Raw genomic sequence first — 17915 nt, 5'->3', positions numbered from 1 at the left:
ACTTCCCTAATTTTGTTGATTTGTGGGCTCATAATAATAATTTTGAGACGGTCTTTAGTACCCAAGTATCCTTTTTTATACGGCTGTGACTCTGGGCAAATACTGTTTTCGCTGACTTCTGCGAGTTTCATAACAACAGGGCTGTTTGTCTGTTCGGAAGGACCCTGCTAGCGAGGCAAGACCACAACACCTCCTCATCGCTTCCTCCCTCCCTGCAGGTCCATGCAGACTCCTTAGTTGGCAGACTTTTTCAGTCCAATCTCAAATGGAACAGATGGAGCACCCTTCATCAGTTTGAAGGTGACTACTGTAATTGCTCAGAAAATAAGAGCAAGGATTACCCAAAACTGTCCAACATTTTTTTTAGGCAATCTTGTGTTTATGGAAGTTGAGAGGAATTGACCAAAAGAGGCCTGGTAACATCTGTCTGTCCAGGATTAATTTTTATTTTCTTTTTAATTTTTTTTTCCTGAGGACATGTCTTTAACAACCACAGCAAGATGTAGACAGGATTAGGATGTAATGTCCTACTTTGTTGAAAATAGGAATTACGAATGGCTAATGCCATATAAATGACAACACTGCTTTAATAAGATATGATGTGGCCCTATCACATGCTGGTTTGACATAGACTAGAAGCTTGTGTTCCTGGAACTGCTTTCAGACTAGCTTTTAACTAAAACTTTCCCCAGTTGTCAGGCAATTGTGGATGAAGATGTAGAAGTCTGTTCTACAAACCTAAAAGTCTAAAATCTAAAATCAGCCCTCAGGAATCACAGACCATAGAGACCACRGAGAAAGTCTGGTGAAAGGAAGACTTTCCCTTTGAGGAGAATTGGGTTAGAGATCATTTAAGCAAACTTGACACCCACAAATCCATGGGCCCTGATGCGATGCACCCACGAGTGCTGAGGGAGCTGGCGGATGTCATTGCTAAGCCACTCTCCATCATCTTTGAAAGGTCATGGAGGACAGGAGAGGTGCCTGAGGACTGGAAGAAAGCCAATGTCACCCCAGTCTTCMAAAAGGGCAAGAAGGAGGACCCAGGGAACTACAGGCCAGTCAGCCTCACCTGCATCCCTGGAAAGGGGATGGAACAGCTCATCCTGGAGGCCATCTCTAAGCATGTGGAGGAAAAGAAGGTGATCAGGAGTAGTCAGCATGGCTTCAGCAAGGGGAAATCATGCYTARCCAATYTGATAGCCTTCTCTGATGGAATGACTGGCTGGGTAGATGAGGGGAGAGCAGTGGATGTTGCCTATCTGGACTTCAGCAAGGCTTTTGACACTGTCTCCCATAACATCCTCATAGACAAGCTCAGGAAGTGTGGGCTGGATGAGTGGACAGTGAGGTGGATTGAGAACTGGCTGAATGGCAGAGCTCAGAGGGTTGTGATCRGCGGCGCAGAGTCTAGTTGGAGGCCTGTAGCTAGTGGTGTCCCCCAGGGGTCCGTACTGGGTCCAGTCTTGTTCAGCTTAGTCATCAATGACCTGGATGAAGGGACAGAGCGCACCCTCAGCATGTTTGCTGACGATACAAAACTGGGAGGAGTGGCKGATACRCCAGAAGGCTGTGCTGCCATTCAGAGGGACCTTGACAGGCTGGAGAGATGGGCGGAGAGGAACCTCMTGAAGTTCAACAAAGGCAAGTGCAGGGTCCTGCACCTGGGGAGGAATAACCCCATGCACCAGTACAGGCTGGTGGTTGACCTGCTGGAAAGCAGCCCTGCAGAGAAGGACCTGGGACAGGTCCTGGTAGACAACAAGTTGACCATGAGCCGGCAATGTGCCCTTGTGGTCAAGAAAGCCAAAGGTATTGTGGGCTGCATCAGGAAGAGCATTGCCAGCAGGTTGAGGGAGGTGGTCCTGCCCCTCTACTCAGCCCTGCTGAGGCCACATCTGGAGTACTGTGTCCAGTTCTGGGTACCCCCGTACGAAAGAGACATGGCACTACTGGAGGGAGTCCAGCAGAGGGCTACTAAGATGGGGGACTTACTAAGGGACTGGAGCATCTCTCCTATGAGGAAAGGCAGAGAGAGCTGGGCCTGTTTAGCCTGGAGAAGAGAATACTGAGAGGGGATCTTATCAATGTGTACAAGTATCTGAAGGGAGGGTATCAAGAGGATGGAGCCAGAGTCTTTTCAGTGGTGCCTGGTGACAGAACAAGAGGCAACGGGCACAAACTGAAACACAAGAAGTTCTGTCTGAACGTAAGGGAAACCTTATTTACTGTGAGGGTGACAGAGCACTGGAAGAGGCTGCCCGGGGAGGTTGTGGAGTCTCCTTCCTTGGAGATATTCAAAAGCTGTCTGGACACAATTGTGGGCAACATGCTCTAGGTGACCCTGCTTGAGCAGGGGGGGGTTGTACTAGGTGATCTCCAGAGGTCCCTTCCAACCTCAACCATTCTGTGATTCTGTGATCTTTCAGTGGAACAGTAAATGACTTAAATATGTCATAATGTTATAAAGCTTTTCCTTATCTTCGCTACTGTGGTCACTATGCTTGCTCAGATACGTGGCATTTCAGGAAAAAAAAATTAAGAAAATGTTTTGTTTTGGGATGCAMAGAGCAAACTGAGTCTTTTCAAGTTTGGATAAGGGACAAATTCCTGAAAATACTGTCTCTTTCTACTAGAAAAATGCAGTTTCTTATCATCCATTCATAGGGAACGTAGAAAACGTTTGTAGTATGAAAATTTTTGTTCTGTAGTTCGTTGCAACAAAATGTATCCCTGTTTCAATAGGGAGTTATAGATCGCAGGGAAAGTGTCTCAGTCAGTAAGGTCCAGGTGATCAGGCTTGAGAGCACTTTGAGGGAAGCCAGAATTGAAGTGGGCTATCTTTTCTCCTCCCTGTTTTTGTTTTTGTTTGTCCCCTGTCCCCTCCATGAGTATTTTATACTCATCCCCCCAAAAGGGGGTGATTTCATCTGCTGTTGACATAGTTCATCTTATTTTGGGGACCAGGACTTGTTCTGGTTTTCTTGGGCCTTTTTGTTGCTTATTCTGCAGGATTATTTGGTTTCGCTAGACATCACTCCTGCTTGTTCTACGTCTTTTGTACTTGCCTTGCAGATTTTACTGCTTTCGCATTTTTCTTTACCCTGTTTGAATAACCATACCACAAGCCTCTTTGCCCCTTTATGGTTTCATATTATTTATTTATTTATGCTTGGCTCTGTTAGAGAATAGTTGTTGCTTGTTATGTTATTACTAGTGTTACAGTGTTACAAATGCAGTTGCCAGTTACACTGTTTTGGTATTATTTAGGTTTGGGTTTAGGACAAGCAAGTATTAAGTCTTGCTTAGTCTGATTCTACTTTATGGGTATAACAAGTCTCTCCTTTGTCTTCAAGTTTAAAAAGTAACCTGCCTGCTTCCTGGCAATGAGAAATATTTTTGCAACAGAGGCTTGGTAATGTAGAAGTCTAAACTTTGACTAGCTTTAGTAAGTATTATTTTGATTTGAGGAACAGATTGTGTTAGGTTTAATTACAACATCATTAAAAGTCTGTCTAATGACTGTGGCTTTATTCAGCATGTTACTGATTTACTTAATTCCCCTCTTTAAGTCTCCCCAAATTCTCTTATCTAAAACAGAAGGTTCATTGACTAGATTTTTTTCACCTATGACAACATAATTATTATCAAAGTCTATTATAGCTCAGAAACTTTTCAAAAAATTTTCAAAACCAATTTGCTATAGCTGTGAAACTCTTGAAAGGGATGTGACATAGTCCTTCCAAAATTCGGGTATATCCTCTCTCTGTGAGAGAGACAGACAGACAGACAGACAGACAGACAAATTTGTCATGGTTAACTGTGATATTTGGAGGGGAGAAGAAGTGGCTATTTTCTGTAAGACACTGGGATTCTTTTAAAGTATCTTCTGTCCTAAAAACGTGATAACATCTGTGTGTGACTTTTTTTCTGCTTCCATTTGTTTTAAGGATATTACTTACTGGGAGTGTTTGGTTACTTCAGTAGGAGTCTAGAACAGTTTGGGTGCCTCTGCAGCATTAGTGAGTTTGTTTATAGATATTCCCTGTGCTGATTTACAGATTTGAGGAACTTAAAGCCCGTTTTTAGTTGTATCCTGTGCTGAGTTCATGGTACGTGGAACAATAAGCAGTCACCACATGTAATAGGAGGATGGCAGTAAAGGTATCTTGGAAACCTTGACACCAACGTTGTGAAATGGACATTTCTTTGGTCTGCTTTGGTTTTAGAGATGTGGTTTCAAGCTTCAGAGTCATTGTGAGGCTTCCTTTCTCTGATGTTTCTTTTATGTTGTTTTCAAAAGCAAGCAGTACAATGCTTTTGTAAATTATTTTCTGTCTTAGACTACTAATACTGAATACAGATACAGAGGTTTGTAGATAATATTTTGTAGGTTTGTAGGTAATCTTGCATCCTTTTGTGTGCCTGGGAGCTTATCTAATACTTCCAGCTGTAGCAACTGATCTAATTAAACATAGTATTTTTTACCTACAAATTATTATCAGACCATCACAGCTGTAGGAAAATACTATTGTAAATACTAAATGTCACTAAGGCAATATTGCCCATTGTAGGAGACTTGAATGAGTTGAAGCTGTTAAATTTGAGAAATGTATTTATTTTGCAGGTAGAGTTGTGTACTGCACCATGGATAACTGTCCCTGGGTTACCTTTAAACCAGCCGATTTATAGATGAGAATACTTGTGCTAGGAGTGAGCTTAGCAAGACCTGTAAATATTTGTCTGTTAGCTCATGCTGATCTCTGCACTGCCACAAATACTGGACTGTAGGTGTAGAGCTGCGGGGTTACAACTGTTGTGGGATGGTGGCCTGAGCTGCCGCACCACCATGGTAGGAGTGCAGACACATTCTCAGGCTAGCATTTGGGTAACTTTCTCCAGAAATCAAGAGGAAAAAATACTGAAGGAGTTTGCATGTAATCTAATGTTCCTCTAGTATACATATTTTGTTTTTTTAGTTATTAGGTGGTGGAGTGTCCCTTATTTTCCCCAAAGATTACAAAAAATGTCACGTTACCTGAAACTTCTCACCAGAAAGCTTTTTGGCCATTAGAATAAATAAATGGCACGTTGATTAGAATGGGAAGTAGTTCATGAGGAGTATGAATAGTTCATTCAGGATATGAACTCAGTGCTTCTGGTTTTTTTGGCTCTTCAGTTTCAATTTGTATTGCTAATACACAACCAGGTGCATCTCCTATATTTCTTAGAGTTCAGATTGGTTACATTTGCTGTGTTGTGATTTTCTACTAAAGGTCTTTCTACTTTTAGGTCCTTTCATATGATCAAACATATAATCCAGACATCAATTCTGCTTGCTCTGGCATTGGATTCTTAATGATTCTGTATGATCAAGATCTGAATTTTAAATTTCAAACAATTGACAGCTTCTTACAAAACAGTATGCCTGTCTTAGATGTTTCTCATCTCTATAATGACCTATGTGGACCTAATTTTTTTTTTTTTTCCTGAAAACTTATATTGACAGTGTAGCTCAGGTACTTAATGAAGAATTAAGTATCTAGGTAATATTGTAGCTGAAGCCAGAAAACACATTAATGAAGCTTTTATGTTCAGAAAGTGAAATGTAATGACAGTTCAGTATTTGCAAGCTTCATTGGATTGTGAGTTGCTGCCTTCTCTAAGTATATTTTTTTCAGATCAAGTCATTCAGTTACTTTATAACATGAGCAACTGCTCATTAGAGAATAAGTTGAGACTTTGACCTGTTTTTTTTTTTTTTTTAAGAAAAATTAAAAAACAAACTGTTACTGTTTTGACCTTCAGTTTCAGCTCATTCCTCATAAAAATAAAAATGACGTAATGGCTAGTCTGATAGGTGTAACTTGCCTCAGTCTTTTGTTTGAGAAAGTAATAGGATTCGAACTGATTTCCTTTTCTTTTCCTTTTTTTTTCCCCTTCCTCTTTGTTTTTATATGAGATATTTCATTTGTGAGTAACAGAACTTGATCTCCCTTTTCAGACTGCTCTGGCACACTTGGAGTCTCTGGCTGTTGATGTTGAACAGGCTCATCCACCAGCTAGTAAAGAAAGCATAGACTGTCTGCCACAGATTATTGTCACAGATGACCACAACGGTATGGAAAAAATAATTAATTTCTGCAAAGTTTAAAAGAACAAATTTAACTTTCTGTAATAGCATAGATAAGTATTTAAGTGTACTTATTGTGCAGCTGACAATGCTGTTCGAAGAGGTATGTTCAGAAGTCTTTGCATCTTGAATCAGTCTGTGAATATAACTTTAGGTCAGTTTGGAAGACTAATTTTTAATGGAGTAGATGTGATTTGTATTTTATCATTAGCGATACTGTTAGTATACATTGATTTGATTTCAGTTAATCTTAGATGTAAATAACAATAATAATAAAAATGCTTTTTCTTCTTCATAGCTGTAGGCCAAGACCAGTGTTGTGCTATCTGTTGCAGTGAATATGTAAAAGATGAAATCATAACAGAGCTGCCCTGTCATCATTTCTTTCACAAACCCTGTGTAACTCTTTGGTTACAGAAGGTAAGTACTACTATACTGTTTTTTTTTTTTTTTTTAAGCATTTGTTTTTTTCTGATAAGAATGGTTTATAACTTTTTAAAAATATGGGATGAAATATTATTTAAAAAAATGCTTCTCATTTGTATAAGGAAAGCCCTGGTTTTAGATAGGAGAGTAGTTGTGTCATTCTCCTTGAACGAGATGGGGAAACATTTGGGGAAAAATCATGTTCCGCCTTCAGTAATAATGAGTTGTAATTTGATTGGTTAAGAAAAAAAGTTTTCTTTACTGTACTTGTATCTGAAGTAAAGACGATAACTTGATTTTTCTCTGAGAGAAACCAAGGATCTGTTTTGCCAGAAAGCCTGTCAGGCCTATTGATGGGGGGGAACAGGCAGGAGAACAGACACGCCTGCTCGAGTGCTGGTAGGGGAGTTAGAACGCTTACCTTTGAGAAATCTACATTGAGTTATGCGTCGTTTCTATCATCTGTAATTACTGTTTTCTTCAAAATGTGTTACAAAGGCTCGAACTGAAGCTAGAGTAAAAGACCTGGAATTGATCAACTGGTATTTTTAATTCCCTCCTTGCACTCTGCTTTACATATAGTATAAGTCTAGATTTGATAGTTGTTAAATAGTTGTTAGAAAACTACTAAGCCTACAGTTTCATGTGCCATTTCTTCCAGAGGTACAGGAGAAAGATTAATTCATTCAGATCAGGGGAGTAAGATTAGATTTCCTTTAGCATGGGTTGTTGGTGGAGGTTTTAACTTTTTTACCTTCATAGTGTTATTTCCATGTCTGTATTATACGTATTGTGTCTTGCATTTTTCTACTGTCATAGTAACTGCTCTTGCTGAAAACTAGGACGAAGTACTTCATATTACTTTTAGGCTGTATTTAGTTTATATTTAATCCTTAAAAAAAAATGCCCCCAACCTGTAAAATCTCTTTTTTGAAGAGAGCCTATCTCCTTCTAGAGAGCCTGATGTTTCTTTTATGTAACTGAGGATGGTGGTGGTGTAAAAGCAAAATGCAGTTTTCATTTGTGATGACGTTATGTTTCTTAGCTCTATTCTAGTGAACTCCTCCAGCGAAATCTGACCTTGAGGTAGTGCTGCTGTTAAGATTTGGTATACTCTGTAAATCAAAAACTTTCTTTTGTGTTTAGAATTGCATGCAAACTGTGCAAATGACCTGTTTTTTCTTTTTCTGCAGTCGGGAACATGCCCTGTTTGTCGTCAYGTGCTTGCACCCATGCTTCCTGAAGCAGCTGTTGCCACTGCCTCCTTTCTGTCTGATCATGATTCCTCATCTTCTGTCCACAGTGCGACAGGAACTCCAAACTAGGGTCTGAAATGAAGTCTTGGCCACCAAAATAAAAATGTAAATTTCTCCTGTTTAATTACAATATGAAAACAGTTATATATAAAATATTATCTGTAAAATATTATATATATAGTATATATTTTAGTTTAGAAAGAGGATGTAAGACTTTCTAAACGGTTTAGGTTTACAATAATAGCTGAAATTTTCAAACTAAAAGTTGGAAAAATGTGCACCCTTTTTTTGTAGTAGAATGTTGCTGTTAACCATAATATCTAAACCTTGTATGATGATAAATTTGTCCAAAAAGATGATTAATGTGGCACTTTATGTGTTCAAGTTCTTGCAACTGCAGTGCAGTTGGAGCATTATTAAAGTTATGCTTATAACCTGTTTTACATAATATAACAAAACTATTTGTTTTTGTCAAAGTTAGTGCCACTGAGTGACTTTGTAATTGATCTCTCATGTTTGCATCAAATGTGAAGATGTTCTGTGATCACAGCAGTAGCACAATTTGGTTTCACTGGAAATAAATTGCATAATGGAACACTATTTCTTATGAGTTTATTCCATAATAAACTTTTTCCAGATGTCAGAGTGCTATTAAACTGCTGATGACATGACAGTCCGGGCTTTTCATGATTGCTAGCACCATTTTTAAGCATATATCCTGTCCAAGAAGTTGGATCCATAAGAGTTGGATGCCTGGTTCCTTCAGTTTTTGTTGAAATTCCATTCCACTGATCAGCTCTTTTTAACATTCTTTTTCTTTTTTGTTTTTCTTTTTTTATATTGGGGTGGGGATGCTTTCCTAGTGCAGATATAGTTAAAGTATTTTTAGACTTTTGGAGTCTTAAGTCTGAAAACTGTAGTAAGAACTTTGTGCACTTAATTGAGAAATACATTGTCACAAGATTCCTCAAGGCCAGCAGAGGAGAATGGCAGTGGAATAAACTGGTTATTAGGATAATTATTGTAAACATTTCAGAAGTATAAAAATGAACATTTCTTGTATTTCCACTGGTTGTAATGGTCTGTGCTACATTTAATATTTTAAAGGAAAGACTAGTTTCTAAAATATGTTTCTGTAAGTAATTTCATGTCTCTTAAAGTTTTTGCACATACTGAAGTTAATCTTGCAGGACAGGAATTTAAGATTTGGATGTGTATATGCATACTAATGGCTGCTCAAAAGCTTTTCTGTGGTCTTTGGATAAATAAGCAATTCCTACAGTGTTGCTGTATGGGAACAATGTATGTGGGGTCAAATCCAAACCCTACTAAAACATTTTTTTCCAGTTTTTCCAGTAACTAAGAGTTGAATTAAGCTGTTGGAAAAGGAAAAGTGATTAATAAAATTTTCTTGTAGCAATTCTTGAGCTACTCAGAAATGATTATGACTGCCACCATAGTATCTCATTCCTTTACAGATATTAGTGTGTTCTTTTAACAGCAGTGGAAGATAAACAGCACTCATTTTGGAGGGGCATATTGAATTGTGTGACTTGTTTTGCAGTGTAACTTGTGGACTGGAGCAGAACAAAGAATTGATAGCAGTTGACATGAGTCTACTCCTGAGGGTTTTCAGTTGGGTAATTCCACACTTCGGAGTATAAGAAAGCCAAAACAGTAGGATACTAGTGAGAAGTGGCACATGTGGTTAGCAAAGCTCCTTATAGGCTTATTTACCTGTGGGAAAACACTGCATCACATTTCACTGCAATAGGCATCAGTAGGACTTTGGGAAATGTGACAAGCAACATATACTTCTGGGTRTATATCTGCTCATTGGTGAAGTTCATGCTAAACCAAGAAACAGTATTTTTCCACATCTTTGTTATAAACCAGTGGTGTGGGGTCATAAAGTAGTTGATCTGTGGCTACCAAATGCTCCAGACAATAAAATAGGAATGCCGTCTAAATTTAAAATTGATCCAAGGTCTGTGTGGAATCCTGGGATGTATGTAGATTTAAGAGAAGGCAGAAATTAAGGCATTCATATCCCTTGCAGGAAAAAACAGCAGAAGGTTGGTCTTCATTGCTTAGTAGTATTAAGCTTGCTATTAGGGCRGTTGTGTTCTTTAGTAGCTCCCATCTGCAGCAAATGCTATGACAGATATTTTAACCAGCCGTTACTCTACAGTTTCTCTCTGGAACAGTACAATATGATGGCCTTCATTAGTCTCTTAACAGTGTTTTATAAAGAGAATTACTTTAATCTCTGTGGCAAGATTTGGAAACACTCTTGCTAATTTTTTTAATTTTTGATTCCAAACTTAACCAGCAGTGTCAAGAGCTGAAGCAGCTGTTGTTGGGCTTTTTCCTTCCTTTGCTATGTGTTGCTGGCCTCAGCTCTTGTGTCTTTCTGTTTCTAAAAAGCTGGTAGATAGTTGTCTAAAAGAAGAGTGTTTGGGCTCATGTTTCTGTGGGGGTTTTTTTGTTTGTTTGTTTGTTTAACTTGAATGTGAAGGTCTTGTTGGCCAATCTTTCATGGCTCCTCAACAGAGGAAATATCAGATGAAAGATCTCTCTAACAAGGGGTTTGAAAAAGCATATGCTGGATCATACCCAGGGAGAGGCAAATGATAAACTGCTGTCCATGTTTGCTGTGATTATTTAAATTTTTTGGTAAATGATGTCATACCAGATTGCCATGCAGGTTCTGTGGTTCCTGCTTTGAATCTAAAATTGTTGATTAAAATGGGCCTGGTTCTTGAAAAGGCCCTGTAAGGTATTATTTTTTTCTACAACAAAATAAGTTAATTTTTTTCTTTGTTCAAAGAGAATATTCTAGACTTTCTTCAGTAAAAGAACTTTTAGCTGCAAGGAGAATTCCTTCTCTTCCATGTTAGGTAAAAACAAAACGTTCAACAAGAAAAAAGTAGTAAAAGTGGGGAGGAAAAAAAAGATTTGTTTTTATTAGAGGTTCATGTTATCTCTGCATGCAGCAGTACATTGGAGGCTTCTAACTTAACAGTCTAATAAAAAAAATCATAAAAATGGATAGAAGAATGACCTACTTTGAATGATAGTTCAGTAATATAAAATTCATTGTGCAAAAAGTATTTTTGGTAAACTAACCGCGAGCTGTAAGCTGAATGCATTTTAACATTTCAATAAAACATTTTCATTCCAGAGCTAAAACACAATTTCTTTTTTTGTAAGAAAAAATGTAGTGTTTTTTAATTTTTGTTTCCTGCTTACCCCTATGTTCAGCTCAGGTGCATTTAGAGATTCTGGCAAGTTTTGAAAGAGAGCCTGAAAGGGTAAGAGGGTAAATTATCTGTTTTAGCTATCTGACACACAGGCAGTGAATTTTCTTTGTTAGGTTAGCTGCTTTCAGTAGGGCTAACATGAAAGGAACCTCCCCTTAGGTCAGAAGGGTAGTTCAGTTAGTTCTCCGTCCCAAGTACATTTTGGGATTTATGTTAAGATTCAGAAAGCTACTTGTTAACACTCACAGCTCTAACAACTCCTTTGTTGATTATAATATAGAAAGCTCCAATTTTTTCCCCATGTTTCCTTATTTTGTGTTTGATTGAACACCTAGAAAAAAAATTATTTGCTTTTTTTTATTGATATGCAATACCTGTAAAATGCGACTTATCTCTACAAAAATAACTACTTACAAGCCATACAAGCTGTTTATACCAAGAATATTTTTAACAGGATGCTTAAACATTTGAAAACTTTATACTGTCTTTCAGAAGTGTCATGCAGTAACTTGAATTCTGCATTCACTGTCCCTTGTAGCAGATGTTTAAATGAATGCTCAGGAAGCAGATAAAAGGTCAGTCCATGCAACAAAGCAACTGGAAGTGGTTTTCTGGAAAGAGATCAGTACTAGCTGGATTCTAGTCTGGATTTTTAGTTTCTTGCATGAGATAAAGGGGAGATCCCAAGTCCAGTAGCCTTTTGAGGTACTGGTAAGCCGACATGGCTCAGTGTGGTGTTCCTTCTGTTTTGTCTTTAAATGTTGGATTCAGCTCTCTGTTGACTCTGCCAAGACAAGCAGCAGCCATTTGGGTCTGAAGTAGTTATTTCCTCAGCTTATTTCTTCATGTTCTTTTTCTGCTAGCTGACACCAATTTTCTTTTGTTCTTGCTTTGGACTGGAAGTGTCGAGATGAAACTCTTTTGCTCCAGGCAGTTTTTCATCTGCTTGAGTTCACCAGTCAGGGCTGTTTCAGAACTGTGGGCCACTGATTTCGCTTATCATTTGGCACTTAGTGCATTATTAGCTCCAATGCTTGTTTGAGAGCATCACAGCCTCAGTGTGTGGTGCTACTTTGACACTAACGCTTCTCTTGAATTTTCATACTCTCCACCTAAAGTAAATCTATCACTTGCTTTCTGTGTGTGTGATATTGCTTTGTCATTCCCCCTCAAAATACAATTCCAGCGCAGCCATGTTCAGACATAGCTTTCCAGACTTTCCAGAAGCAGAACAGTGGAACTCTAGGGTGCTGCAAACTAGGGGGGGAAAGGGAGTTTCTTTTATAGGTCTCCTCCTCCTACCCATTTCTGCACATCTCTTCAACCAGCTTCCAACTGTGCTCCAGTACCAGCAGATGCCCTTTCCTTCTTCAGGATAACATCATTCCACCAGATGCAGCTTCTTTCTCTTTTCCCCACAATAGCCCTCCTTGCCTTCTTGTGGCCTGTCAGCTGCTAGAAAGAAGCAAAAAAGTGACAAAGGCCTCGGGCTGCAGTTGCAAACCTGAAAGCTGSTGGTGGGGGAATGGACGAGGACGCCATAGAAAAGTCTTGGAAGAAAATAGCAGTTCTCCTGCGTTGCTAGAGTTAAGAGTGTAGTGACTGCTTTCAGAGAAAGGAATTACCTTTTCATATATTCCAGCCACATTTTTCTGTAGGGAGAAATGAGGGAGGTTTCTAACTGAACTCTTTCCTTGACATGAGTAGAGCAAGCAAGCTGTCTCTTTTGCCTACGTTTGAGCTCACTGTAGGCAATAGTTAGGTGATCATGAAAACAATTCTGCTAAACAAAGTTTGTTCAAACCTTTCAGTGATATATAACAGTAATGGCTTGCTTGCTTAATGGCAAACTCAGATTTTGTGGAAACATGTTCATCACTATTTTAATAGGGAATTCAAAAGTGACAATTCATACGAATCATTGGAAACAGTTGTAGAACTTATGGATGGAATTACAGTTTGTAGGTTTTTAGTTGTTAAAGATGGAGAAGATTTATTTAAGCTCTCACCCTCCAACAAGATGCAATTATAGTCACTTAAGGGAGTATGATATTATTTTTGGTAGGTTTATTCTTGCTCAGAAAGCCAAGAAGAAGATCACCCACCCTGGAAAGAGTCTCCCTCTTTGGTTGCATGACTGTTCTTTTACCTTGAAAGTACTACTTTTGCGCTTCCTTTCTTTTAGAAGCAAATTTAATGATGTTTTATTGAAAATGGAGAATGTCCAAAGAGAGCCTACTTTAAACTGAGGCATGATTGTTTGTGGGTGGCTTTCTCTTAGGGAATTTTAGATCAGCTGGCAGATATTAGTGTTCAAAAATAAAATTCATTGTCCAGTGTTATACAGGAGGTCAAACTGGGTGATGATCATCTCCCTGCAGCCTTACCATGTATGACTCTAATCCCAAAGATTAAATCAGTGGTCAGGAATCCTGAAGTGCCACTGTCTGTTGCTGGAAATTGTGCTACCTTGCCATTTAAATCCTGTCCAAACTAATCAAAATTAAATTTGGTACTTCTCAGAACCAAGGGAGGATAAGGCTTCAATATGAGCTCATGTCAGATTCCTCATGTACGCTGTATTTCGAATAGATAAATTCACCTGAAATTTCCATACAAAAATCAACTCATTCACCCATATTCTTTCTGAAGTTGCATATGAATTATGCTTAAAAAAAAAAAGTTTGTTGGCTTTGAAAGTAAAATCTGTCAGATGATTTTAGGGAGAGGGAGAGGAGGATATTTTGCTGAGAGAATACTATATTCTTTATGGATGTAATTTCCATATACTCTCCCAAAGTGTATTTCCAGATGTATTATCTTTTGCTTTGAACTTGTGAAGACATCAATCCCGAAAAGGATCATTGTGTTTTAGTGAATTAATTTAAGACTGTTGCCATAAATGATGCATTTTAAAGCAGCAGCATCAGGGTTACATTTATATTTTCAAAAAGCAAATGTATGCAACTCTAGCAATACATTTCACACGCTCCTTTTAACAGGGCAGTCTCTCAGTGGTGACAGAGTAACTCTGTGAGCACACATCTGAATTGATACTGTGATTTGAGTGTTGTTGCTATAGATATTCTATCCTGGATAATGTCCAACATAGAAGAAAAAACAGTTCAGTAATTGGAGTTTTTGAAAAACTGTTTTATCTGCTTGTTTTTGGAATCCACACTCCTTGCCGTGTTTTGTGTTAATGTATGCTTTAGGGCATTCACAGTCGTAATGAGAAAGGAGAATACATTGGTCATGTGCAGTCCTTGAGTACTGTCAATATGGTGCACGCAGACAGCTAAGGTGCATGATTATTTTGGCAGGAGAAGAGTATCACTATGTGGAGAATACACTTTTATTCTTCATAGGCTAATAAACAAAATCTATATTTATGGATTTTGTTTGTCTTAAATTCCACATAGTTGTGATTTATTTTGTCTCTAGCTGTGAGGCATATATTATAACTAATGATAGACAAAACAACTAATGATAGTTATTAATAAATAAGTATGAGGGTTTAATGGCGTCTTAGGGCTGAAATGCAAGGGATAAAATGTAAAGACTTTCATTTATATCAAAGTCACTTTGCCCTCCAGAGGCATAGGGGAAGGCTTTCAAGTGGATGTAAAGAATTAATAGATAACATAAAGGAGTGATAATGTAAAAAGATTCCAGTCCAATGTTTCTTTAACAACCTTTATACCAAAGTAAAAACAAGCTCTTTTTTCAGTTGTGAAATAAAATTGCCTTCAGCTTGCTAGATGGGAGGCTTCAAAAAGGCCTCAAGGAAGTCAGTTATACTTAATATGGTGGGAAGGATTACACTTTCGAAGTTTTAAGGTTGGGTATTTTTGTGTCTTTTTTTTTTTAATTGAAAACAATGACAACACTGATTAATAATAGGCAGCAGCTGGTAGTTGATAGCTCTGAGATAGGAAAACTGCTGAATTAAAAAAAAATTTTTTAAACAAAATACTATATTGTAATTGGAGTAACTGTGACCTGCTAATGTGGAAGATGATCTCTGTCAATGGTTAGAGAAGCTTCACTGTATATGAGTGGAATTCCTTCCTCTTACTGAAATAGAAATACACAAAATGCTTTTCTAATGTTGCTTTAATGTTACAGTAGGAAGATACTAGCTGCAGAAACATTGACACAGATTCGAAAATATTGTTTGCATATGCCAGTCAATTTGCTAGTAGGTGAATGTTATTTTAAGGTGCTATTTTTTGACTTGCTAGTTAAGGAAGATGTTCTTGTTAGCAGTAAATAGGCTCCTCTTAAGCTGTTGTAGTGAAATGCATTGTAGCCTGTATAGAACCAGTTCTTTAGATATGTCTGCCCTTATCTTCTACAGTTTTGCAGGCCTGAATCACAAGGTACGTAAGAAAGGAGAAATTTTTGCTTTAAAGATTAGGCTTAACAAAGTGTTTTCATCCTAATTAATTATATTAGTTATTTTGACCCAGTAGACTCTGGATTCTAAATGCTGAATTTTAAATTGTTTGAGTGCTAAGTAGTTAAAAATACAGCCTTTTTTTTCTTAGAAAGCTTTGGGAGAAAGTGAAGTTGTGTAGAAAAATACCAATATGGATGGAAACAGAAGAATCATGGCAAAGAAAGGAGRTTCTTTTATGGCTCGCACCACTTTGCTTTTTTGAATCTACTCTTGTGATCTCTAGCAATGGTAGAAATTCATAAACCAAAGTAGTTTTAAAAATGTGAATCTATAAGGTTTGGTGTGATCCACCAAAGCAATATCATAACCTTAGTCCTTGCTTCTGCATTGTTATTAGTTTTCCTGTGTTATGCTTAAATCTAAGTCTACATCCTGAAAACATTTGCAGAGGAGAATGCTCTTCAATACACTGACTCAACAACACACAAAATATAAGCTTATATGTAAGTGTTCATAAATTCAAAGTCATATTTTATAGTGCCATGCATCTTATTTGAGAGCAATAGGAGAGAGAAAAATCAGTACTGGTAGGAAAGCTAGTTCCAGATAACAGACTTGGTACTGTTTATATGTAGATTTAGCTCTGCTTGTAGTGAGATACATTGTTCTTTCTGCCTGTTAATACAGATTTAAACGGAAAAAAAGAAAATGAAGTGAGGTAAATCTGGGGAAAGAAAACATAAACTGATAACGTGTTGGTGTCAAAACTAACATTAATGGCCTTCCCTTCCTCTGTTTTTATTGCCATTTTAATTTTGATTTTTCAGTCTAAGATCAGCTGGTTTTATATCATTCTTGCATCTGCAGTGAAGCATGTAAATCTGTCTTTATTTAGGTAACATTACTTACTTTTATTTCTTGAGATACTTCTAGAAAATGGCTGCATTCTGTCAGATTCTTTTTCCTTAATATCTGTCTGAGCCCATTTATCTTTTTCTGTTCTCTTAAATTTTTATTTTTCTTCCTATCTTTCTGGACTCTGTACAAGGGTAGTGCAAACTAGATATGCATGAGGAGAAATTCAAAATAAACACATATCAGTTCAAAACAGGAGACTCACCTCAGTGCACTTTCTATATTTATAAACATTATACTGTGTAACTGAGTATCTCTAGGCATTTCCTCAACTTTATGCACTAACCAATGTAATATTTTAATTATTTTTTCAAATTCATTGCATCTTTTAACACTGTACCTTTTTTTCTGACAATATGAAAGATAAGACCAACCCAAAGCAAATATAAAATCACACATAAAAAGCAAGAGCTAAGTAAAGAGCTTGTTACTGAACTGTGAGCATTTGGGATAAGAATGAACAGCATCATTTAAACAGAAAAGTGATGCAAAAAACCCCAGATGATCTTCATCAATACTTGTTTGTAGCATGGTAGCCCCAGTCCATTTTCAGTTCTGTTTCTCCCTGAGAAACAAAACCCAGCAAGTTTCTTGCTTGGAGCTTTTCCTTACAAGTTTTGAATTCACTGCTTTTTTTAACTTTCAGTGAAGAAATGCCCTTCGTGTCCTTTCACTTCATGCAGCTTTCTTCTGAAAGCGAACAGTGGGAAGAGAAGTGGGAGCAGAGGAAATGCAGCCTTTTCACTGAATCTCAGCAACCTGCCTTACCAGGGAAGACCAAACTGAGTTGTGAATGAGAGGGGGAAGGGAGCCAAAAGAGGAGCAGGCTACACAGTTGTGCTTTTTACAATCTTGTCCCACACCAAGCTCCCTGGGCACTGCTAGCTGGACCACAGCGCGCTCTGAGCTCTCCAGGGAATCTGGCACCTGGTCCCCGTGACACATTCAAAGCTCKTTGGGTCTAAATCTTACTTGATCTGTAAGAGACTTCTTCTGATTGAGAGGAATAACTTGCATATATTTGGGGAGGAAGGAAAGAGAAGGATGCCTATGTGCCCTGCGAGATGTTGAAGGCAATCTCATACTGCATATATGAGACACATGTCATCTGCTGAAAGGTTTCTATCTGGAAATTTCACAGCTCCTTCAGGCTACTTTCCTGTATACTTTCCAACTCTGAATTAGTTAGTATGTCTAATCAAAGAATGAAATACCATTTCATTTGTTGAAAAATTATTTTCTGTTATGTTACAGAAAATGGTTTGATGAATGACAGTATTTAAAGTATTTATAAACACAGRCATATTATTAATACTATACTCGGTGTGTGTTAAAGCAAAACTGTCTGAAGATAATACTTGCTCCTTTCATATATCACTRAGGGTGGATATCTGTGTGAGTAATTCAAGCATGGAGCATCAAGGACAGCCTCTGGATTCAAATAGTAATTAAATTTCTAAACAATTATAAAATCTTTTGTCATCCTTTTTGGGTTTATACTTGGTATGCTGTGGTGGTTT

At 37.8% G+C, this 17915-nt stretch overlaps 1 protein-coding gene across 6 annotated transcripts in view; it reads left to right on the top strand.

Annotated features, from left to right (window-relative positions):
- The window catches only part of PJA2 (praja ring finger ubiquitin ligase 2), a 53287-nt gene extending 35423 nt beyond the window's left edge, over positions 1–17864 (top strand). For 4 of the 6 annotated variants that reach the window (XM_026062022.1, XM_026062021.1, XM_026062020.1 and 1 more), the window contains 3 exons: positions 6005–6119; positions 6432–6553; positions 7753–8488. In XM_026062022.1, coding sequence (XP_025917807.1) covers positions 6005–6119; positions 6432–6553; positions 7753–7884 — 369 coding nt within the window. In that variant the 3' untranslated portion in view covers positions 7885–8488. Of the gene's footprint in view, positions 1–6004; positions 6120–6431; positions 6554–7752; positions 8489–9379; positions 11001–17041 lie in introns of those variants that run through there. The other 2 variants (XM_026062018.1, XM_026062019.1) reach the window with 2 other exon arrangements.
- Positions 17865–17915: the final 51 nt, after the last annotated feature.

This window comes from Apteryx rowi, unplaced genomic scaffold (genome assembly GCF_003343035.1).
Source record: "Apteryx rowi isolate R43461 unplaced genomic scaffold, aptRow1 scaffold_19, whole genome shotgun sequence".
NCBI classification, from domain to species: Eukaryota; Metazoa; Chordata; class Aves; order Apterygiformes; family Apterygidae; genus Apteryx; species Apteryx rowi.
Note: the sequence above shows the minus strand (reverse complement) of the source record. Positions and strands in the feature narration are given on the sequence as shown.